The 25,744-nt window shown below is 41.4% G+C and overlaps 1 protein-coding gene across 1 annotated transcript in view; it reads left to right on the top strand.

The window, feature by feature from the left end:
• PPM1H (protein phosphatase, Mg2+/Mn2+ dependent 1H) overlaps window positions 1-25,744 on the top strand; it is a 726,537-nt gene that overhangs the window by 549,672 nt on the left and 151,121 nt on the right. The window contains exon 6 of the mRNA XM_069229078.1: window positions 9,937-10,055. Coding sequence (XP_069085179.1) covers window positions 9,937-10,055 — 119 coding nt within the window. The remainder of the gene's footprint in view (window positions 1-9,936; window positions 10,056-25,744) is intronic.

The following is a 25,744-nucleotide window of genomic DNA, read 5'->3' as shown; positions in this document are numbered from 1 at the left end:
ACGGTATATTGCTTTCGATAATCTGACATTGCAGGGAAAAGTTACAGAGTAAAACGTAGAGAAACATTTATGTTTTTTTCACCTCAATTTCAATATTTTTCTTTTTCAGTTGTTATTTTCTGTAGGAAACCCTTGTAGGATCTACACAAATGACCCCTTGCTGAATTCAGAATTTTGTCTACTGTTCAGAAATGTTTAGGTTTCTGGGATCCAGCATTGGTTTCATGCCCATTTCTGTCACTGACTGGAAGGAGGCTGAAAGCACAAAAAATTGCAAAAATGGGGTATGTCCCAGTAAAATGCCAAAATTGTGTTGAAAAATTGGGTTTTCTGATTCAAGTCTGCCTGTTCCTGAAAGCTGGGAAGCTGCTGAGTTTAGCACCGTAAACCCTTTGTTGATGCCATTTTCAGGGGAAAAATCACAAGCCTTCTTCTGCAGCCACTTTTTCCAATTTTTTTGAAAAAAACGAAATTTTCCCTGTATTTTGGCCAATTTCTTGGCCTCCTTCAGGGCAACCCACAAAGTCTGGGTACCTCTAGAATCCTTAGGATGTTGGAAAAAAAGGACGCAAATTTGGCTTGGTTAGCTTATGTGGACAAAAAGTTATGAGGGCCTAAGCGCGAACTGCCCCAAATAGGCAAAAAAAGGCCTGGCACAGGAGGGGGGAAAGGCCTGGCAGCGAAGGGGTTAATGTGACATGGATTGATAACTTTGGGAATCAGAATGGTTTATGAATTTTGATATGTAAGTGATCAGTTGGACTTTGATCAGATACTCTTCAGATTGCTGACAGATTTCCCTGCAAAGCAGATGCTAGCAGATGCTTTGCTGATTCCAGATGCTTTGCTGAAGATGTGTTCCTATATGCTGTTCCCCTATGAGATGTATCTTTCTCTCTGCCTTTGTCCTTTTGAGATGCCCCTTTGAAATTTAGAAACCTTTCTTATCCCTTCAGACAACTCTTGATCAAGCTTATGATGCTTTCCCTTTTTATCTATCTTTTGCACACCTTAGTTATTGGCTTGCAATCTAAGGTTATCTTTTTCCAAACTATTTTTGTCCTTTTTGTGCTTTTTGTATTTTGCCCATATGTGTTCGCCCCACACATGTATCTCCCTGATTTGATTAGTTGTAGAGTTTCTCACTGCCCAGCCTAAATTATGACTCTGCTAAATGTATTTGACTGATAATTGCTAACCCAGAGCAACGCTTAATTTCTGTATCTCAGATATTCCTTTTAATGCTATGTATTGTCCTTCTTAAATGCTTAGTTTTGTTAATGTTAGTTCACCTGAATTTATTTTGTCACCTTGGACATCCTTGGTGGTTATGTATCATTATACTTTGGTATTGCAAATAGTCTACATGACCTTGTGTTTGTAATAAATCCTTTAACTTAATTTCCGACTGGAGTCTTCCTTCTGTGGCCACGTTGGTCATGGTGTTTAAATCAATTGAATTTGTATTGAAATTGTGTTAGTGGTTCCTCCACACCACTTACCGGTTCCAAAGAACCATCCACATCGAAGGGCATTGATCCCTGTGAAGGATAACAGTGCTCCAGCAGGAGTCATCAGTTTATACAAACCTATTCCAGTTGTATATGACACTATTCTAATCCCAAGTTCAAAGTATTAGGTCAGTTGTCCTACAGACATCCTTTCAATACACAATATATATAAAAATAAAGTAAGGTATCGCACTGGTCTAATCCATGATTGTACATGGATCAGATCTTGTTACATATTATTGACCAGTAAAGGTTTGACTTCTTTTATAATGCCTGATAATAGTCTATACATTGGTATACACACTCACAGCCTGCCAAATAAAATTCAAGCTATCCTCTTTGGAAGCATTTTAAGCATCTAACTGAATCATAGAGCAAAGCCCTTCCTTAAACGTTACCAAAGTAACAAAAGAAATAAGCTAGTGGTTTTTGATCCGCAATTTTAAGAATCATATTTTCATTTTTAAATATAATGCTTTCTGTAATGCTCCACCAAAACAATTCCTATGCTTTTTGTGTATGACCTAAAGTTTATGCAGATATCAGGGTAGAATATGCATTATGTGATATCATGAATAAGAGCTCACCACTATAGATACATATGACCAGTCAACATAGCCATATACACCAGTGCAGATCCAACATCTTCACCTTCCAAAGAAACCAGCCTGTAACATAAACATAGGCTGCTCAGGATTTTCACATCTGACTGTCAACTACTGGTTAATTTGTCTCAGAGTTTGCCCATGCTCAGCACTAACACTTAGGGCCAGATGTAGGAAGCCTTTTGCATGTCGCAAACTATGAAAAACGCAGTTTGAGGCATGCAAAAGGCCGAACGCGGTGCACAACCTCAAATTGCGAGTCGGTACCGACTCGCAATTTGAGGATGCGACTCGCAAATAGGAAGGGGTGTTCCCTTCCTATTTGCGACCGCATCGCCATGCTGAGTTGCTTTGTGACCGCGAATGCGGTCGCAAACCAACTCACAGTTACCACCCACTTGAAGTGGGTGGTAACTCATTCGCAAAAGGGAAGGGGTCCCCCATGGGACCTCTTCCCCTTTGTGAATGCCGAAAATAAAAAAAAATCAGAGCAGGCAGTGGTCCTGCCTACTCTGAAAAAAACTAAACCAAATGGTTTTGGAAGTTTTTCTTTTTGCAACTCATTTTCCTTTAAGGAAAACGGGCTGCAAAAGAAAAGAAAAAAAACTGCTTTATTAAAAAAGCAGTCACAGACATGGTGGTCTGCTGTCTCCAGCACGCCACCATCCCTGTGAGTGCATGGACTCGCTATGGGGTCGGAAACTGCGACCCACCTCATTAATATTAATGAGGAGGGACTTTGCAACCCCATAGCGAGTCGCAGAAGGTGTCTGAGACACCTTTCTGCATATGGTTTTGCGAGTTGCAAATTGCGAGTCGGTCAGACTCGCAATTTGCAAGTCGCAAAATTTTACTTACCTACATCTGGCCCTTATTTCTTAAGCACTGCTCTCATCTTAGGTCACCCACTCTGTTATCAGATTCCTTTAGCATCCTCCGCCTCCAGTTATGTGATCTAATCTTGAATTCATGGTTTGATTTTCTCCATCCTCAAATACAAGTCCCATTTTCCCAGACTGATGTGAATTGTAAGCAAGAATATGTCTTTGTGATGCCTACTCAGCACGTGTATGTCCTCCCTCTTAGTAAGGAGACATTAAAGGCTCCTGTAGTTAATCTTTCAAATGTAAAAGAATCTACATATCTTCATCGATAATGTATGAAGAAAAGTAAGGAGGCTGAAGTTGCTCTCGCAATTTATCGATATCTTAAACACATGGAATGCATCTGTAAGGCTGCAGTACCTTTGCCAAAATCTGTTAGTCCCTTCAGAAATTATATTGATAATAAAGACTGCTGCAGTTAAGCTAAAGAGCAATAGTTTTCATGAAATAAATAAAATAAAATTGTATGGTTGCAGTACCACAGTCAACATCTTTATATCTCTGCTAAAGCACAGTGAATGGTTATATTTCTCTTGACAGCGAACAGATTTGAAAAACTGTGATTCATTATAGGCTCTGTGAGATAGTAGATGTTTCCTTTAGTGGTCATATGTATTCCCACCAATGATTTCATAGATGATGTCAAAGGAGATATCCTCTGTGATGTCATATTTGAGCATAACATTAGGAGTTAAAGCATTTGCTTTGCTAATCTGTCAGAATGCACTGACCTTGTGCATGGAATCCACTCCTTCTTCTCTCACTACCTTGAGCAATGATCACATACACTGAACTATGGTGGTCAAAACTGGAAAGGAGAATGGAATGAGAACGAAAACAGAGACACTGTGACTGAGCATTTCAGTTGATCAAGCATGTCTGCAGGATGAATGGAATTTCTACATTTTTCATATCTTAAGTATGCCCAGCCCCCTTCACCTCAGATGCCGTCAACCTCATCCGTGGAGTTTCACAAGAATCTTCACTCATCCTCACTGTGTTCAACACCTACACAATCCCACGCCTTAGTATCATCTGCGCCCATTAAACCAATATCATATTCTACGCTGATGACATCCATCTCATATTCTCCCTCTCTGATAAGATGCCAAACACCCAGACCAGTTTTTCTGTGTGCATGATTGAAGTTACGAAACGGGCAGAAAACGAATGACTTAAACTCAATGTAAACAAGATGGAAGTAGTAGTATCAGCAAAGACACTTCGCTCTGGGGCTCCACTTGGTAGCCTGCCGAACTCAACCCCTGCTCCCCAATCCACCCCCACCCCCTGGAAACCCCCACAAAGGACAAAGAATAGTAATTGACAACTAACTTGCCATGACCAGCCAGGTCAATGCAATTTCCGTCTCCTCCTTCCACACACTCAAGATGCTCAGGAAGATTTTCAAAATGGCTCCTCATCAACACTTACAGAACCGTCACCAAATCCCTCACCACCAGCAAGCTGGACTACGGCAACTCACTCTGTGCTGGAGTCAATACTCAACTGACCAGAAGACTTCAGACCATACAAAACTCAGCCGCCAGGCTCACCCTCAACCTCCCACCCCAGTCTTGCATCACCCTGCACTTCAAAGAGCTCCACTGGCTCCCAGTCCACAAAAGAGCACTCTGCAAACTCCTCACTCACACAGACTCAGCCGTACACAACATTGGCCTATCTTTCCTTAACAACCTCATAAACTTCCACAAACCTACCAGACACCTCCGCTCAGCTAAACTCCTACCTACACACAGCTGCTGGATACTTAGAACCAGATCCAGCAGTTGTGCCTTCTCCAACCTCCCTCCTTAAGCCTGGAACAACCTGTCCTTGCACATAAGAGACAGCTGCTCAGTTCTTAATTTCCACTAGAAACTAAAGACCTGGCCCTTCACCTAACCCCGACCCTGGCTGGATCCATGCAGCTCCTGCTTCTGTGCCAGAATACACTCCCAGGTGAGTTGTATGCTACACATACCATGACAGCACCCACACTCTACACTGACCACCAGCTTTTCTTTCCCTGAAAAATAATCAGCGCAAATGGGTTTGGGCTATCGCTCCCTGTGCCCTTCTATAGCCAAGCATTAAGCTATGCCTCCAGCTCGCAGTACAGAAGTGGTTTTAGGAGTGTTTGTTTCCTAATTGTAGCTAGTTTCTTTTCACAGTAAACAACCAAAATGTCTCTTTCCTGACAAATGTTCAGTAATTTTATTACTGTCCAGAATTTATCTAAGCACTTCCTCTACAACCCATCAGGAACAGATTGCATCTGTGCCAAGTAAGCACTGAACATGGTGTGGCCTTTGCTTACATCCTGAGCACAGTTCCCCTCTTAGTACCCACTAGCCAAATGGCTTTGACCCACTACTTACCTCACTCTGAGGAGACGTACCCCTTCTTTTTGCTCAACATGCTTTTGGTGCAAGGGATGAACATTGCTATGCCCTGCATCCATTTCCTTTACAGAAGTGTTATTTCCCAATTTTGCTAGCAAGGGTTGGGACTGGACCCATATTGCTGCTATTGAATGTGCAGGGTAATATATCGCACTGGTGTGCATTTGCTATATGGATGTTTTTATCTTATTGTGTTCTTGGTTGCATGGATGTATGTGCAGTCTCACATATCACACTGGTGTGCAGGTGTTTATGTGTATGTTTTGGTCTTGTTAATTGTGCGCTTGGTTGCAAGGAGGATGTCACTTAATGTGCCATGAGTGATGTAATATGTGAGGTCATAAGCCATGCATCGCGGGGGTGGGCAAGTTATAGTTTGCTCAGTAAACTATAACCAGTGAATTTCAGTGTTTATTTTGTTTTAAAACAATAGTTTTTAGATTATTGCAAGGGCCTAAATACAATGTCACTTTAACCTTTAGTTTTCTGAGTGAACCTCCAGGTTTTTTTGTTGTAAGGTAAAATCTTAGTACCTTTCCTAACTAGAACATCACTTTAACCTTTATTTTCAGTGAATTTTGGGTTTTTTTTGTAGCATAAAATAAGATATCATTATCCTTAATATAACATCACTTTAACTTTTGTTTTTTGGGTGGATTTCTTTTATCATATTTTTCCAACTCCCTCACTTAGCATACCTTTTGACTGTGCACAGTATGGACCTCCCTTGTGCCCAACTCCCTGCAGCCAGTCAACCTCACACAGTCATGCTATGCCCCATGGACACCCACCGTACAGTTTTCATTTTTTTATAGTACTCCAGCTATACTGTTGCACCAGCAGCATTGCAAGATACCATGAGAAAATGCAAGCTTCATTTTTTTTTGCATGGCCCTGCTGTACTGATGCGGTCCACATGGGGGCCACACAAGGGCCGTGGGGGTCAGGTTGCCCGTACTCTGGCCCTTTGTACTTTATCTTTTTATAAAACTCAGTAAACGGGGGCTGAGTACATGAGTCCCTACAATAGCAGCCATAACATTTCTGTTGATACTGTAGCTAGCCAATCACACCCCTTGGTACTGGTCCCACGGCACTGAAAGGACCGATGGTGGGGGGGGAAAAGCCCTCTCTGGCAATCGGAACACTCTATTTTTTGATTTGTGGTACTGCTCGTGTGTGACCATATAATTCCTATGGGAAATCATATGGTGCAAAACACATTTTGAGACCCCCCTCTGCGCAAAAATTATTTAAAATAAAAATGTTCTTTGGAATCTGAGAGAGAGTGAGAGAGAGAGAAGATAAAAAAAAGAAAGAAAGAAAAGTCTGGTTCTCCTGCTGATCTCTGCTCTACCTTCCTGTTGACTAAGGCAGTTGAGGTGGTCAATCCAGTTTTGAATAGGCTTCTGAACTCTTCCTGATTGACTGCCACTGTTCCTTCTATCTGGAAACAGTCCAGTTTGGTTCCACACTTGAAAAAAACCTTACGCTGACCCTAACGTTCTGTCAAATTTTAGACCTATTCCCCTCTCCTAGTGTTTGCCAAAGTTCTTGAGAATCTGATAAATAAGCAGTTGTCGGATGATCTGTAGATTATTAAACTGCTGCATCCTAAACCAATCTGGATTTTGCCCTAAATACAACTCTGAGATGGCACTTCTTGAAGTGTCTGAATTCATTAAATTTACCCTGGAGCAGGGAGGGAATACAGCATTCATTTTATTTGATCTCTCTGCGGCGTTTGGCACAGTGTTGCATGTTCTTCTTTTACAGCGCCTTGAACTTCTTGGAGTAACTGGTCTAGACCTTGACTGTATTAAATCGTTCCTGGAGAATCGAGGACAGTCTGGATGGATGGCCGTCTTTTCCTTTGGGTCAAAGCCCTTTGTTGTTGGGGTGTCTCAGGGTTCTTCCCTCAGTGCAACTCCTTTTAATGTCTATTTGGCCCCGTTAGCGCCAGTTGTGGAATTGTTTGGCTTTAAGGTGGTATTATACGCTAATGACACTCAATTTCTCCTCTCCTTTGAGAGGGGACTGATGTTGATGGCGGCTGTCTTAAGCCCTGCCTTTCGGCTGTCTTTAAATGGCAGTGTCAGCTACCAAGTGTGTAATATGGATAAGACTTACATGCTTCTGTTCAGGTCTTTTCAAACTGATTGGTGGCCAAATTGCTGGCCCGATACGGTCGTCTGCGCCCTCGCCCAATATAGGTGTGAGGTTTGACAACCTCTTATTATTTCTACTGCAGGTGTCCGAGGTGGTGGGAACTTGTTTTGGATTGCTTTGGGCTTTAAAGAAGGGTATCTTTCTTCTTCCTGTGCCCTCTTTACATCCAGGTTGGACTGCGCTAATGATTTCTACCTGGGTCTTCCGGAATATCTGACCACTACACTCCATCTCATTCAAAATGCACCCACTCGGCTCATTCCTAGACTCCCGTCGGATATCTATGTCCCCTCATTTGCGTTCTTTGCACTGGCTGCCTGTAAAGAAGAGTATTCTATAAAGAGCACTGCTTGTGGCACACCACGCTTTTTTTTGGCTACCCTCAGTATGTCACTAAAGACTGCAACACTATTCTCCAGCAAGAGCTCCGTGTTCCTCTCAGTCATCCCTTGCTGTGGTTCCAAGGATCCGCAAGATCGGAAGGGGTGGTCGCTCCTTCTCTTGTTTGGACGTGCAGACATGGAATCAGCTTCCACTTGAGCTTTGTTTAGTGAGGTGTGAGTCAATTTTTAAGAAAAAGCATAGCATTTGATTAGTGGCTTGGGCATAACAGTTTTTCTTTGTACTATCAGTATTCAGCACCAGGACACTCCTAGGAGCACCTGTGTAATTTATAAACTCGTTCATTTATGTCATGAGTGATGTAATATGCGGGGTAATAAACAGTGGATGGCAGGGACGCAAGTTATAGTTCCTTCAGTAAACTATAACTGATTAATTTCAGTCATTTTTTTTCTTTTTTAAATGGTTATCTTATTTCAGTACCTAACTATAATCCTACCTTGATGTTGTTTTTGTCAGTGAAAACCTTCATCTAAGGTAAGATATTATTATTATACCCAACGATAATGTCACCTTAACCTTTACTTTTTAAAATTAATTTCTTGGCTTTTTTTATCATATTCAACCAACTCCCCCACTGCGCAGTGAAATGTTATCCGCAGGGCCTGCTTTGCTCCCAACCTGGATGTGGCCTGCCACCCCTCTTCGGCCGTGCTTAGTGAAAGGTTGGCCACACTCTGCACCCATCCCCCTACAGACACAAGCTTCAGCTCCATAGTACCATGGTACTATGCAAGCTTCCTCAGTGAAGCCTGCATCGTGCCACTCTGCCATGGGGTTAAAGCTTGAGCAGTGGCTTCCATAGGAGTACTGCAGTTTTTCACAGGAGGGCCACGCTGGGCCCCGTGGAGGACATTGGTACCCGTGGCACGAACATTTTATTTTAATGTATTGTTTTTATAGTTTTGGTCGCTGGGGTAGGAGTAAATGGAGAACAAGATAGCAATATTGAAAGCATGGCTTTCCAAACGCCTCATTTTTCACTATTCCTATCAGAATTTTAAACTGTGTAATTGGACGGAGTAGCAGTTCAGACGCTTTGAGCCATGTTTCTTTCCCAACCCATATATGAAATCCTTATCTGTAGCCGGGCCAACAGTCGCAGTAGCTTTTTAGTCAGCGTTAACCATGGCAGCTTTAGCAAATATGGTCCCAGAGGTGTTCCAAGCATTTAATTTGCCTGACAGGAGGTATGAGATCCAGGGGTGGCAGGAGAGTCACCCCCGCCAGCAGCAGCAGCTGCAAAACTTTTACAAGAAAACAATAACAAACTGTTTTTATTATTGTTTTCTTTTAAAAAGGGGTGGGAGCACTTCCCCTCAGTGCGCAATGGCCGACCAAACACACATGCACACTGGGCTCTCTCCAACCAGGCAATTCGGGCACTGCGTTGCTGAGTTGGAGACAGCAAGCAGAGACTTCCACTCTGCCTTGGAGCACCCTGGTTGGGCGCTACGTCCAATCCTAACGCTGCTTTCATGTTGCCAGCACCATGAAAGCAGCGTAAGGATTGGTTGCAGGGCAGGCTGGGAGCCTGTGCCTGCACTGCAGTCGAGGATCGGCACGGCGTACCAAGAAAGTTACGTTTTTTTTTTTATTATTATATTTTGTTTGTTGTTTTTGTCCCCACCACGCTCTGTCCCTTTTCCCTCCTGCAAGCCGCCACTGATGAGATCGTACAGCTATTCTGTAGTTTCACCTGCAACTTGTTGTTGTTTGTAAAGAACCCTAATGGAGATTGTTACTCAACGTCCCCGCCATTCTGTTATAAGTGTCAGTGCTGCACCATCTTAAAAGCAAAGTGTGTGTTGCTTGCTTATTATTAACAGTTTTTACTTAGCTAAGCAATCAGCATTCCACTTAAGCTTGAACCATTGATTAGATGATAGGGAAGAAATATTGTTACTTTTTTTATTTGTTCATTTTTTTTTTAACTGTTTTCCTTTCTCCCTCACGCTAGGCATATATGCAGCCACACTTGCTCGGAAACGAGTTCACGCATTTAGAGTTTCCAAGGAGGGTGCAGCGCAAAGAACTTGGAAAGATGATGCTGTTCAGGGACTTCAACATGACTGGCTGGTAAGAGCACGCCTTATAGCACAAATTAAGGCTCATGTTTGGCTACAAACCTGTTGAGGACTGTGGCACCTGCGAAGGTGGCGAAGCGAAATAAATATAACACAGACTTGCCTTTCTTTTTAAGGGGAAGAGTTTGGGGGCCTTCTTCTCGAATATTTAACTACATATAACCATTAGGTGGCAGCAGAGCACAGGGATTGCATTAATGGCAGTAGAACTCTTTCAAAGATACTTAACAGGTTTCTAAACCTAAATTCCTTATTTTATTTGATATCGTATTCACTTACAAATATTAGTAACTGTTTTTCATGTTCTTACGCTATACATTCCTTTCTCTAAGGTAAATTATAATTCACCAAGTCACTTAATATCGATATGTGTGCTTAACAGTTAAGAGTTTTATAACAATGAAAACATAAATCCTAATTATAAATCAATTACTGTGACTCATTCTAATGACCCAATGGGCTGCTGTCAACAGATTAAAAAAAAACAATAATGCAGTCTGATTACACAATCACATATTTGTCTCAATGATCCTTAGCTTTTTAACCTGATGAACAGAGAAATGTTTGTAACACAATAAGACATACGAATCAAACAGCCCAACTTCAATTTTCAAATGAAATTACATGAGACTTGTAATATATTTAATCCACTGGGATACAGAGAAAGCCTTTGTAGTAATTACGTCACTGTGCATTAGTTAAAATTAGTTTATTTGAATTACTGAGAACTGCAACTAGTTCCTCTGGCTTTCTGATGTAGCTAGTGCAAAATAGGTCTGTTAACTGTCAACAATGCCACTTAACAGGAGGTCACTATTACTTGAAAAACGACAGATTCATGTATACAAATTTTAGACAAGCATTGGCAAATTAAGCAGTTCCCACCTTTGGACTTATTGGATTTGCCAATGCCTTTTGGCTGTATTGTGCACCATCAGCAAGAAGCTGTGCAGCATGATCAAAGGGAAAAAAACTGTGTGAGCATGTTTCTCATTATGCACAAAATCATGTGGATGCTGTAAAAACAAAAAAAATTAAAAAGTAGTGCAAAAGCATATTTTTTCAGGTAGAAGAGCCGGTAGTAATTTGATTCCTGGTCCCCCCCCCCACTCCCCAACCCACAGGATAAAAAAAGACAGAGGAGGCGATGGAGCGGGTTGGGGGAAGCAACATGGAGTTGGTGGAGGAGGAAGAAAGCAGCTCATTAGGTAGAACAATGCATGGGAGAAACACATGACCTAGACTTAACGAAGCATGGGGGATGCAGGAGAGAAGCACACAGTAAAGACTGCAACACAGCATTAGCTGAAGAAGCACACACTCAAAAGAGAGAGCTGGAAAACACATGCACTCTCATGGAGTGCTTAAGCAAAGAGAAAAAAGCAGTTCCATAAAAGTGAGCAATGGAAAAATAGAAGCCAGACAAGTACAGAGCATAAAGAGACTATGCTCCAGGGGAGGGACAAACACAAGATGGACACGCTGGGACAAGTAAAGCAACTAAATACGAATGAAGCAAATAAGAATGTCAATAAAGCCAACCAATGGTAATCAATGTGTGGCCTGTGAGCCCCTGTAAATTCTTGGTAAGCCCACACAAATGGGTATTTTGCAATCAAACAACTTGTGCTATCTGGTTGGTTCGACCTAAAATGCATTTATTTCTGTGTGTAAGAAATGCTCATATAAGAACTACTATTCATAGTTACTAAATCTGTTTTATCCATGACAGATTTAGTATCTCTACTCTACGAAGAGACCTCTGAACTTGTAGCCCTGTAGTTATCTTTTGCACCATATAAAGACTGTATACTTGCACATTCAGATGGGTACTTTTACTGGCACAATATTAAAATCAGTTAACAAAAACACAATTGTGTTTTTCATGCGTGTAGGCAAGCGGGTTTAATTCATTTTTTATCTTTCTATGGAATTTATGGTCTGTCTTTCGGTTCTCTCAGTTGCAAGTTGGGGAAATGGGGTCCCCGCTGGAAGCCACAGCTGCTTGGAGATTTCCGCTCTGAGTGAGGTAAACTGAACATGATTAGCAGACACGGCCTCATGCGTATCCCATTCATACAAAAATACATTTCCACTTGGCAAAATATTAATTAGTGATAAACACTGAGTTGAAGAAATCTGGAAGATATTTCCAGTTTCTCCAGAAATGTAGAGATAGAGAATCTCGTCATTAGGGGAACTTTCTTCAACATAGCAAAATGAGGTTGAAGGTCAGTAGAAGATTATAGGCTTCTTAAGAGTCAGAAATCTCTTCTTAACTCTACAACAAGATGGGGGCCCCTAAACTAATCATCAGAATGTTTCTAGATGCAGGGTTTGGCAGATCTGTATGGAGCAGGCATCTCCACCCTGTCGATTTCGAGCTACCAGTAGCTCCCAGTCACCTTCAGAGTAGCTCCCAGCCTTGAGTTTATTTGTAGCTAAGCACAGGGTCACATGTTTCCCTTTAAAGTTAAGAGGAGGCTTTGTTTTATTTTACATTATCATCAGGCTGCAGAAAGCAAGGCCTGACAATGAGCAGTGATCAGTTAGATTTAGGACCTAGACTGGCTGGAGCGGAGAGGTGAAGCACTGAGGTATTTATCTCTTAAGTAAAACTCCTTGCCCACGCAGTATTGGGAGCTTCAGAACAAAAAAATTATGTTTCTGAATGCTGTTAAATGAGAGAAAACTCAAATGAAAAGTTACCTTAATTATTAAGTCAACTCTTCATTTTAATGTTCTCCTATTTCAATATGTCACATTTGCAATAAACAAGCCTCTTTCTCCCAGTGGGCAGTAGACACTGCCATATGTATAACTGAAAAATACAGTCATTTTTTAATGGGACAAATGTAAAGTGCAGAAAAAATGTTGCATATTTTGAACGTTGTTCTCCACTTTCAATTTTTCCTGGTTAAAAAAATAGTTTTGTTGATCTATGTAACAGTGCCATGTATGGCGAAAGGTATGTCCTGTGCCACAAGTACATACAATGCAGGCTCTCAGTCGACCATAACAATATATCTCATTCATACACACACATTCATACATCCCCAAAGGCCATGCCTTTACTGAACACAACATCCCTGTCATAGTGCCCCTAATCAAAGTATTGTGTTCAAACCATTGTATCCGGCTCTATTGACATTAGGCTTAAAGTCAATGAAGGTGGGTGTGGGGTGTCTCTGGTAACAATGCACAAGTTGTTTAGCCTTCAGCAGCTCACAATGACTTTCAATGATCAGATGTTCTCATCACATAAAAGGTTGGAGACCCCTGAAAGCACAATAGCAGAGGGCTGTAGGTTGTAAGCAACTAAGGTCACAGCTACTTAAGCTCTATTTTTAGGATATAAACCTTTATTGTTTTTTGTGCTTCATTTTAATGTTCTCCTATTTCAATATGTCACATTTGCAATAAACAAGCCTCTTTCTCCCAGTGGGCAGTAGACACTGCCATATGTATAACTGAAAAATACAGTCATTTTTTAATGGGACAAATGTAAAGTGCAGAAAAAATGTTGCATATTAAGCAACTAAGGTCACAGCTACTTAAGCTCTATTTTTAGGATATAAACCTTTATTGTTTTTTGTGCTTTTATTTTTATTTTTTGTCTGTTTTTTTGTATAGGTTTTTTCTATTCACATTTTTATGATGAGTTTTCACGTTCATAATGAAACAATACCATATGTTTCAATGTCAAGAACAGAAATCAAAATAAGATCTTATTCTTGACGTCTGGCAAATTGCTTTGACACTGAAGTTGAAACCTGTGCGTTAACTTTACTAGTTTGAATACATAGGGCCTCATTATGAGGCTGGCGGCCTTGAGACCACCAGCCTCGCAGTGGCGGTCAGACCGCCGCACACCTGGTGGTCCGACCACCACATTAAACGGCGGACAGACCGTCGCCAACACCAGAACATGGTTCCCAGCCAAGTGGCGGCAGTCAGAGTTGTGATCAGCCATGGCAGCACTGAGTTCAGCGTCGCTGTGCTAATCACAAGTCCAGTTTCCGAAAGCCTTTCCATGGTGGGGACCCTGCCATGAAAAGGCTAGCAGAAAGGCAATGCTGGAGGGCACGGGGGCCTACACTGCCCACAACTATGTTGTGGGCAGGGCAGCCCCTCCCCCCCCCCGCCCAGCACCCTCGGAATGCACACTGTCTGCATTCCGAGGGTGCTGGAAGCAGCCCTGTGCGATGGCATTGGCCTTGGCTCCATGAGCAGCCGAGGCCAATGCTGCTGCACATTTTCAGATTTCCGAGGTTTCCACCGGTCAGCCCAGTGGAAACCTTGTAATCGGCCTGGAGCAGAGACCACCAGCTCCACGGTGGCCTCCTCTCCACGGGGCTGGCAGGCTGACGGTCAGTCCACCAACCTCGTAATGATGCCCATAATCATTTTATGTACATGATAGTAGCGTAACAAAACTTGAGGAGCCCCCCCCGCAAAGTACATGGAGGGCCACCCCCAATCCCCTCCTCCCTCCATACCCAGTCAGGAGCTTTTAGGTCAGGGTGCAGCCACTTGCGCACAGTATTACAAACCCTCAGAATATTTCCACAACTTGCCTTCGTTTCAGGGCTTATAAAATGGAGAACTGCAATTCTGCCTCCATATGGATAAGTCCGGTTCCTGCCACATGTACACATTGGCTATGCAAATTAGGAAAAGCTGTTCCTAGGACAAATGATTTTTTACCTTTATTTCTGATCATCAGTGGCATAACCATTAATATAAGACAACAAAGCACACGAGTGTAAGATATTGAATGATTTTGCAGATTTGCAGATGTCAAATAGTACTCCGAGTGCACAAATGTCTGCATATTGAGTGTATAGGGAATGTCCTCGTTATTGGACTTGGGTTTAGGCTTGCTCTAGGAGCAGCACTTCAACAGCCTTGTGCCTGCCCCACACTTTGGGTGGGATTCATGTCTCCTGACTTGGTAGTTGCCATTCAGCATAAACACAAAAGCACTAGGCTATATCATTGAATGCCTTGTACCTTTCTGTGTTGTCCAGAGACAATCATACCCCTAGACAAAGGCTTATAGTTCCTACTGTGAAATCTTGCTCTGTGCATCATTGCATACATACCCCCCCCCCCCCATCTCACACATCATTTGAATCCCTTGCTGTTTAGTACACATTTTGGCCTCCTCTGTCCGTGGGAGGCCATTATTGTATAAACTATACAGTGCCTCAGACATGGAGGCACACTTCAATGAAAGCAATGTGGCCCAAACTGAGAAATCGGCACATCCGATGAACATCTCGGTCTTCTTTTTCTGGTCTTCCCATGTATATTTGCTTCCTAGTTAAGGGCTGTGTCTTAATAGCAGATCTCATATATTGGTAGAGTGTCACGACTGAACGATAGTCAGTGTTGGCACAGTGCCAGGTAGTAAAGCTGAGCAGATTCTAAACGATTGTGCTTTGCGTTGTAACACGAGGTGAAGTAATGGGTGTTATTGTGGTTTGGAGGATGAGACGCACAGCATTGGAGCACAGGGAGTCTCATCTTCAGCTGTTGGAGCAGACAACTTAGGGTGTTACAGAAAGGGAGCACGGCCTTCAAAAGGAGCACACATTTTTGGTGGTGGTACTTGGATAGAAACATTTGTTCCCGAATGAGTGCTATCAAAGACCAATATGAGATTGTCTGAAAAGGGTGAAAAAGTGTTTTTTGCGATTTTCACCGCCTCAGCGTTGTGAAAGACAACACAAACAACCAGTGGATACAGGAAAAATGCTGTTCGACCGCTAGTCTTTAAGACAACTATGCTTTGTGTCCATGTTTTGTAAACATAATTTTCTTTCCGAAGATAAACTTGGCAGAGCAGCCAGGGACGCCCCACCCCATTGTCTGGAGTGCTGGGAGGGGGTTGCCGGCATGCACTTAGTCACTGACAGAGGTGTGAGCATGAAGGGGTAGATGTGTGGGATTCCTGCTCTGAGTGTGGTCAGGATAGCCACACTTGTTGCAGAAGCAGGAGGTTACCTTCATTCTCCAGCTTCACTCTCTTACTTGCGATGATTCCGGGGCATGGGGCCGTGCAGGCTCACCTGGATGGTTGTTAATGAAGTTCCGATGCATACTGAAGGCTTATGGTGTTAACTATTGCTCGGACATATAATGATCACAAAAATAATGAAGGTGAGTCTGAGCTTGGGTAAAGCGGGAGAGTAAGTAGGGTCCTCAGCTGCTAGGGTAGGAAGGGCTAGGCAGACTCACTGGTCACGTGGCTTGTTCTGCCCTCTCTTTTTATCAGAGGTTCCAGCATGAGTCAGGCCTCCACAGCCTGGAATCAGTCAATGCCAGGCTTGAACGCGGCAGAGGTGAGTCATTTTGCAGCTGTTGTGCTGGAAAGACCTACACGGCACATAAGTAAAATAAAGAATATACGGCTGTCTTTTGAAGCTTTTCAGTCCAACAACCTAGGAACTAATAGAAAACCGTTTTAGAACTCTAGCAATGTTCATGAGAAAAGTGACAGAACTGAAGTGTGTGTGTTAAAATAGATGCCACAAAATCACGAAATTATACAGTGAAATCCAGACTTGCATGGAATTTCTGGAACCATGTATCCATTAACAAACATTACCAAAAATAAAGACTGAAGAGCATCTTTGGGAAGACACGTGTAGATGTGCAGTGTTAAAAAAAACATTTTAGGTCTGGAGATCATCTTCCTTCGTGGGGCTGCTGTCGGCTTGCAGCATGTTCCAATTGAACTATCAGCAGAGTCCCAAAGATGTTCATGGACAATGTCAAAAGTCATGGCAAGTGGGAGGAAGCATGGATTCCAAGAGCTATTAGATGCAATATTTTTGGCAACACTAAAACGGAGCAGACTGTCCCTTTTGTTCCTGGATGGGCCCCGTCAGAGCATCTTTAAAATATGGCACAGACTGTTTCATGCCTGAAAGTTATACGGTTCAGTGAAAGAACACAGTGCAGGTTTGTTTCTTTTCAACATATGGAAATAGCACCCAACAGTAAATCTCTTGACATCTAAAGGCATCCATTGGCCAAAGTTAAGCGGCACAAGTTGTGAAAACTGAAAAAGAAAGCCATGTCTTAGTGTAACTTGCATAGAAAGAAAGGGTTAGGTAACAAAAGTAAAAAGGTAACACTGTCTGATATCTCTTCCTAGACCCCTAGCTCCCCCTTTTCCTTTCGCCCCCACCTGTTACTACTCTGACATAATCACAAGGGCGCTACAGTAGTGCGTAGATAGTTATGGTTACTCTGCGTTATCTGTTTTACCATTGCAAGCCATTCTCGAATCTGTTGTCAGTGTTTCCCTTTTACGGCTTAAACTGTTTAAATCCAATAAAAATATTCAAACACAGAACAACACAAAAAAATAAATAATAAAAGCCACTGTGGGGACAGAATGTATAATATCTGGTGAATGCAATCAAGCTCGGTTTTAGCCAGTAACCCCACCCGCCACTTACAAAACATCTCTGGGATTGGGGCATTTTTCCAAACAGAAGCAGATAATTTACTCATTTACTGACCGATTGCTGGAAAACTGAAAACTACTTGCTGCTTCAAGGTTTTCTTGGCACTGGCCAGTTCTTCCTTGCATGCTTGTAAAGTATTTCCCAGGCGTGGGAGGAACCTGTTCACTGAGAGAATGTGATGCCGGCGGGTTGGAGCTGATTAGTGCCATAAGTAATGGCCGCTTGCAGCCTAAGACTCGTCTGTGCTCACCAGTAACATGTCTGCTATTTATTCCACTTTGGTAACCTCACACACTTAGCTAAAGGACTTGGAATAGTGTGTAGTGTGGGTGGGAGAGTATGGTTAAAAAGGTTTTGAGACATCCTTCAATAGCAAAATTTGATTTTTGAAACACAGAAATAGGATCATACTACTAAGCATTAATCAATTTACGGCAACTCTATGAGTCAGTAATAATAAGTTGCTAACACGAGTCAGAGCTAATCATAACTCTTAAGGTTTCCTTGGCCATAGTTTGATTCAAAGAATGTTCAGGTGTGGATCCTAATGTAACAGTTGGAAAGGCCTGTGCACTGTAAGGTACCAGCAGTAAAGCTGAGGGAACCTGTAGACGGCCATTAAAAGCGGTGGTGATTCCTAGAAGTAGAAGGAAAAAATATAGCATTCCCTCTCATAGACACATTCACGATAATTAAAAGTGAAATCCGGCGTATGATAAGCTCTGTAAACTCATTTTAATGGTACAATTTGTGTCAGATGTGATGCTGAAGGAGGAGCCCAAAATCCAGGAAGAGGTGTTTCAAAGTGAAGGCTTTCCAAAGGATTTGTTTGCAGACAATATATTTCAGCTCTGCATCAAGAAAGACATTTTATTTCTGGACTAAAGGAAATTGCCCCTCGCAAGAAATTGTTATACAATCCCATGGCACAGTGGCTGTTTGAAAGAGTTAATGAGGTAGTAAGGATTGGTAGGATAGTAAAAAGGTAGGTTGGAGTTGACCTATCATAGTGGGTTACGTTTGTGAGTGGTAGTGGGTACATGGTGAAGGCTTGTTGTTACATCTCACATGTTGTACCTGGGTCTATTGTGGTGGTTAGACAGTGTCATGGTAGGGAAAGATGCTCACTGGTATATATTGCTGAATATATGAGAAACCAGCTCATAGAGTTTCATGTGCCAGGTTTTATCTTTATATAATGTTTAATCCAAAGAAGATGTACTGTGATCTCAGGCACATAATGGAATGATAGGAGATGGGAGACACTAGGATGAAACCGAAGCAGAGGTCCACTGGTGGGCAATAGAGTGCATATTTTGTGATGGGAGCTCATATGTGGGATTGTTTATTGTAACTCATTCGGATACAATAAGAGTTTCTAACCATTCAAGCTTGTAGGGTTATTAGCTCTTATTTGTATGAAGGGTAACTGCATAAAGTTGTAGGAGGGTAAGCACTGTATTTTCTGATCTCAAAGTTGACTTTAGGCCTTCCTGGAATGCAACATGTTATAAATGCTATCTTGTAGAATGGCAAACTTCACTGCATGTGTAGACAAGACTTTGTGTCAGCTGTTGTTGAAGTTTCTCATGGTTCAGTAAATAAACTGGCTTTGTGTCGTTAAGAATCTAAGTGTCGTCCCAAAGTTCATTAAAAAGTACATGAAGTCTCGTATTGTCTTGATTGTAAGTGTTACACAAATATCCATATGTGTCAAATGAGTGACCAGGACTCACTTTTAACACGTTTAATTTTTAACTTTGTAGCCTGACAAAGCAGTGTGTGCCACACATGAGCAACACTCGTGCCTCATTTTAGCTACAGATTATTACTTACACAAATCTGAAAAATGTCCTGAAGCCGGTGGGACTAACCAGAGGAAGACAGAACAAAATGGAATTACGGAAAACAGAGAATTTTGGGGTTCCATTAAGATTGTATTGCGTTCGCTGTGCGTCTGTAAGTTCTGGAGATAGCTTTGGTTTGTGTGTTAATAGGAACTAAGGTAATCACACATGGATATTTTTCAAGAGAAGACAACTATTTAGGAGCTCTGTCCTTAAAATATTCCATTCTTCTTTTAGGACATAATGTGTCCTCAACTTTCTCAAGAGAGGACACTGTGTCATATCTCATTCCACTGTTAGCATTCTCCCACCTGCCAGAAAGAGGTGAATAGAGTTGGGTGTCAGGCATGTTGGGTTATTTCCTCATGTCCACCCTGGCTTTACTCTGTGTAGAGTTATTCCCCATTTCCTCTGCTTTCTTTTCTATGAACAAAAAGGTATCCATGGCTTATGGTCTATGGGGTAGAGGTAGGAGAGCCAACAAATTAACAGGGAGAGCTCAGCCAAGATCCACTCCGGCTCTAAGAGCAAGTGTTTGAGCTGAGCCTGAAAATACTTGGCTTGTTTATAATGCAGCATACATCATGTTAGAAAATGATACGGTTTCTACACAATCCCAAAAAGTGTATTTCTTTCTCTCACAGAAGGTATTCGCCGTAGTACCTCAGATATCTCTGCATTGAGAAGTATTTACTAAAAGTGACTGTTTTTAAACATGAACTCAGAAACATTTCTGCCCCACCTGATAACAATGCTATTAGTGAACTTAGCGGCAAGTTAGTTGTTCTGTGTACCCTATATGTAGCCTAGATTCGTATTATAGATGGAGCAGCACTATAGTCTATTCCATCAAACACGAATGGTTTTGTACAGTGGACATAATAAATGAATGTATTTGATATGTGAACATGAACAAAAAGGAGGCTCTGTGAACTAAAGTATTTGCCTAGAATTACAAACTATGCTTAAGCAGGAAAGCAGGGATTGAGTCCAAGACTTTCCATCTCCTTACTGTGCAATTCAGCCAGTTAATGGGTATGTCTTTCTAATATCAAAGGACAATGCTTTGTTCTTTATTCGTGGAGGATGAGATTAGAGGCCGGTGACACCCGAAATCTACATTTTATTTTGGCAATTTTACATAGTGCGATCCTCGTCCAAGGACATAAAAGTGCTTCACCCAAGGGCATGAGTGCCTCACAAGACAGACTGTGACACAGTTTTTTTGTCAGCACAGGGAGATTTGTTAGGATTTACAGTGTGCTGAGTAAGGCCGCGATTCGAACCTGCTTCTCTTTGTTATACGTCAGCAGCAGTAGCCTCCTGGACACATCACCTCCAGTGAAAGCTTGGCTTGTTTGTGGCTTGAGGTTCAAAGCAAATCTCAAACTGTGCCAGAGCCATGCCTATGGCTTGAGCTTTCAGTCTCTCAACCACCTCTATTATAGGACTATTTTAGTTTCTCTCTATCATTGCATTTTACTCACACCTGGTTCCTTCAAACCTACAGGACTGAAAACAGTAGACCATGTCTCCAGCCACGTCAAGTAAGACATTGTTAGGCCTTTCTCCTGCTCGCAGTATCCAGAGCTTACACAGTTTTTTTAGTGGATAATTATTGGAATACGGCAACCCTAGTCAATGTGTTAAGCACTGACCCAAAGGTCTGCACTGCTGTCCTTCCAAATTTACACAGAGTTAGGTCTCCACTTGTGTGTGACCCCTAACAATAGCATTTGAATCTGCTCACCAAGAGAAGCAGTTGATTTAAATGTGACTTCACTTCAATGACTGTAGATACCCTCCTCGGATTCTGCCTGGAGTGGTGCAAATATGTTCATTTGAGGGGGTAGGATTGTGTGCATGTGTAGAAAGATGGAATCACTGGCACCACTGTGTTATTCTGCACACAGCTTTCTCTTGGACACATCAGTGACATTTTATTGTAGTGAAACAATGATCCTGTGTGCAATGGGCGACTGGTGTTTTAAGAGGTATATGATTTCCTCTTAAAAATTACCTGTAAAACCTGACCATTCTGCCAGATGTATTTGGAAGCAAATGCTGCAAAATGCACTATATTTCTCAGTTTTTATAGGAGAACTCCTGCAGACCTTTTTGGAGTAGGTTGGATTTTCTCACCCTTGAGTGGGTGGTCTGTCCCCGGAGCAGGTGGATGGGAGCGTACGTATTCTCAGAGGGAGTCTTAACTCCTACATTATACAAATGAGGAAATGTAACCCAGCACTTGTATTGTACATAAATGTGTCTGTAAACTGCTCATTTTCCAAATTTTATGCCACTAATTGTAGATATGGGTTGTGCTTGTCAAACTACAACCTTGTCCAGAATTTCTGTCTGTAAAACTGTCCCTTTTTGTCCAGAATTTTGCTAGTCTCTGGCCAGAATTTGTCTCTATGGCAAGGGTCACCCTATAAGGCTTTCTGCTGTTCTGTAGCCTTCAAAACCTTAGGATCATAGAGAGCTCAATAAAAACCCTGAAATAAATCAACTTTTATGAAACTTCATAATACATTTTTTTTAATGTGAAAATGTTTAGCTGTAGCCATAGTTCAGAGAACTTTAATTTGCTGGAAGCCTCTTTTACAAAGACAGCACTATCTACAGCAGTTTAAAAGAACTTGTTAACCTAGATCGAGGACTCCATGTGGTAATTCTGCAGTACGCGCCCCATTATTCCCTTTTCATAAAAGCGATAGTCCTACAGTTCCTATGGCACAGTAAATCATTGTAGAAGGAAACGTGATGGCATGCCAAATAGCGGGAGGTGGCATCTAGTGGTTATTCTGTTGGTTGTGGTTTCAAAAGACTAACTGTTATGTTGCTTGGATACATGGAATGCCTGCATAGCAGACATCAATGGAATGTTGATTTTCATGTGTACTTGGATTGTTAAGGGCAGTTAGATGCTGAACACAGGACTCAAAGTTGTGTGACCACTTTGCTCCTCAACTTCAATAAATACTTGCGTATCTGGATTCCTGGAGTGCTCATTATTTAACACTGGTGACGAGAGCTGAGGAGCTATAAGGACCTACACGTGTGTGGATTTATAAGGTGTCATTTGAAGATTTATGTCCTACTGGAATCTGAAGAAAGGACGATGTCTGATACTAAACATTGAAGGAGGAAGATATCAGGATATTAAGAGGCTACCAAAGTGATATTCACGTAAGACTATACAATTTTGAAAATTTGTGCACGCTTTGACTGTTGCTGCACTGCACGCGATCTATATTAACACTCAGCCATGCATACCTGTATTTTCGTTACTGCATTCTTTGGATTTGTTTGTGAGGATACAGCTGTGAGGAGAGCGTGAGGAACTGTGACATTGAAGCAAGGAGCAAGCCATGCGCCCATGCGTGCTATAAACAAGCTCTAATTCCTGCAGAGAACAACATTAAACAGTGCACCTGCAGCCATTTTAGGATATTGGGCTCAAATACATTGAGCAGCACGTGCATCATGGAGTTATTCAGCGACAGGCACGCTTGACCTCAACTGTAGATTGTATTTGTTCAGCGACAGGCACGCTTTGTATACAACCTACATATATTAAACTACAAGCAAGCCGTTAATTGTCTGTGAAAGCTCAGCGACAGGCACGCTTTGAATAACTGCGCATAGTATTCAATTGTATGGTTAAGTGGCGATTTATTTACTAATCCTTAACAGCAAACGGACTGTGAGAAGACGTTTTCTTTTCCTTTCCACACATTATTATCCTTCAATAACCTTGCTCATATACAACATTTTGCTAGTAGCTAATTATTGCATAGAAATTTCTGCTTTAGTGTGTACCTTCTATAGTAACTACCATGACCACACAACATTACAACATCAGTACTCCACAAACATTTTCGTCGACTGGTTCAGAGTCTTCTTAAAAACGGCAAGAATGGAAGGCTTTCTTCATAAACTACATTGACGCAGTGAATAAGTCAGGCAAAACGACTCCAGAACAAAAAAAAAAGGATTTTATTACATTCATTAGGACCAGCAAGTCTAAAAGTGTAAAATCAAATTACTAAAGTACAAGCATCAGGTGATATAAATGTGTATGATTTAGCATTGTTAGTCCTGGATAACTATTTTGCACCTAAAGTGTGTATGGGTATCACTAGATTCAAGTTTTTCCAAAGAAAATCTTTGAATGATTGAGTTGGCTTTGGATTGTAATTTTGGAAGTTTGCTTGACGAATTGATAAGGGATTGAATTGTTATGCATGTCTATAACTCTTGGATACAAGAAAGTCTTTGGGTTAATGGTGACACATCATTAGAAGAAATTCTCATCATAGTGTTAAGTTTAAGGCTGAAATCTCAAGTGCTGTAGCTCTGAAACAAGATATGCATGAATCTGAAATAGTGAGGAAGGTGAATATTAGTGTGGAAAAGAAAGGACCTTCAAAGTTTAATCGAGACTAAAATAAAATAAAAGAACAAGCAAGATGTTACAGATGCAATGGTACAGATCATTTGTTTTATAGTAAAAATTGCCCCGTGGCCAAACTAAGGTGCAGTAATTGTGGTATCATTGGCCACTTTGAGAAAGTATGTAGGAGAAGAAAAAGAATAGTTAGCTATGTTAAGGACACAAAAGCAGAAAGTGGTACGTTAAGTAATGAAGAAGAGGACACTCTATGACCTGGTTATGAATGTAAAAGGTAATATGGTGTTGAATATTAATGACAATTTATGTAAAAACAAACCTAAATGCTGAATGGAGATTGAGGGAGTAGATGTTAAGATGTTTGCTGATTCTGGATCACCTTACACCATCTTTAATGAAGAACTATGGAAATCATCTTTTGTACAAAATTAGGTGAAGATTTATTGAAGCCTGACACACATCCAGAAGGTTTCAGTGGTGAAAAAGTGACATGATGGGTTACAGATGGTTTACATTTAAATTTAAAAACAGAGAAACTAGCGGTAAATTGTATGTTGCCAAAACGGGTCCACCATTACTTGGGTGGTTCGACCAGAAAAAGTTACACATCATCTTAGACCCAAATAGTGAGAAGCAAGTTTTGGTTGTGGACGAAGACCCAATAATGAGCAACAACATTTTAAGACAATTTCCTGCTGTGTTTGGTAAGGAAATGGGTAATCTTAAGGGATTTGAACACAAAATAATTCTTAAAGATGATGCTATGCCTAAGGTGCATAAAAATTGCACTATACCTATACTGCTAAGAGATGAATTTGCTAAGGAGTTAGATAAGTTGGTGGCTCCAGGAATAATAGAACCTATTGAGGCATCTGATTGGATTTCGTCCTTGGTGGTTGCCAGACGTAGCAATGGCACGATAAGGTTGTGTGTGGATTTACGTAATTTAAATAACAATATCGTAATAGACAGGTTTCCACTTCCGAGAATTGAAATGGTCATGTGTTTTACAGGTGCTAAGTGGTTTTCTACCATAGATCTTTCGTCCCCGTACCATCAAATCTCATTGTCACCTGAGTCAAGGACGTTAACATCCTTCATCACCCCTTTGGGTTGGTTCCAATTAAAGAGAATGCCATTCGGATTGGCATCAGCAGCTGCTGTCTTCCATAAGCTCATATTCCAATTATTTAACAAAGAACAGGGTGTTACCTTCTTCCAGTATGATATATTGGTATCTGGCTCTAACAAAGAGAAACACAAATCTAGACTTTTGAAAGTTCTAAGAATTTTGGAAGAAAAGGGTCTCACAGTAGATCATTCAAAATGTAAGTTTGCGGAATATAGTGTCACTTATTTAGGGCTTATTATTGATGAGTTGGGCGTTAAACCAAAAGTAACAGCCATTGAGAACGCACCTATACCATCTAGCAAGGATGAAGTGAGATCTTTTCTGTCAGGAATGTCTGTTACGTTACAGAAGTGTGAAGATGAAACATTGAATGGATTTCAAGTGGCAATGGTGCATGATCAAGGTTATTCTGCAATCAGTAAGGATGAATGGCACATTGAATATTTGAAAGATCAGATTTTACAAGAAGTTCTCTGACGTGAATTGTTGGCCTAGGAAAGAATCTTTGAACCCATTAGTTAAGCCATATTGGGAGCCAAGGTCAGAATTGACAATTAATGAAGGAACTTTAGTATTAAGGGAAAGAATAATTCCTCCAGAAGGACCACATGAAAGTGTTATGGTATTGTGCCAGGAAGGGCATCCAGGTATTGTCAGAACCAAATTGGTTCTCAAGAATTTATTCTGGCGGCCTAGGATGGACATACATGTCGAGAGAAAAGTAAGGGATTGTTGTACTTGTTTTGCGGCTGATAAATCCTTGCATATATTACGCTCACACATGAATGATGGATTTTTACTCTA

Source organism: Pleurodeles waltl, chromosome 4_1 (assembly GCF_031143425.1).
Source record: "Pleurodeles waltl isolate 20211129_DDA chromosome 4_1, aPleWal1.hap1.20221129, whole genome shotgun sequence".
In the NCBI taxonomy this organism is placed as follows: Eukaryota; Metazoa; Chordata; class Amphibia; order Caudata; family Salamandridae; genus Pleurodeles; species Pleurodeles waltl.
Note: the sequence above shows the minus strand (reverse complement) of the source record. Positions and strands in the feature narration are given on the sequence as shown.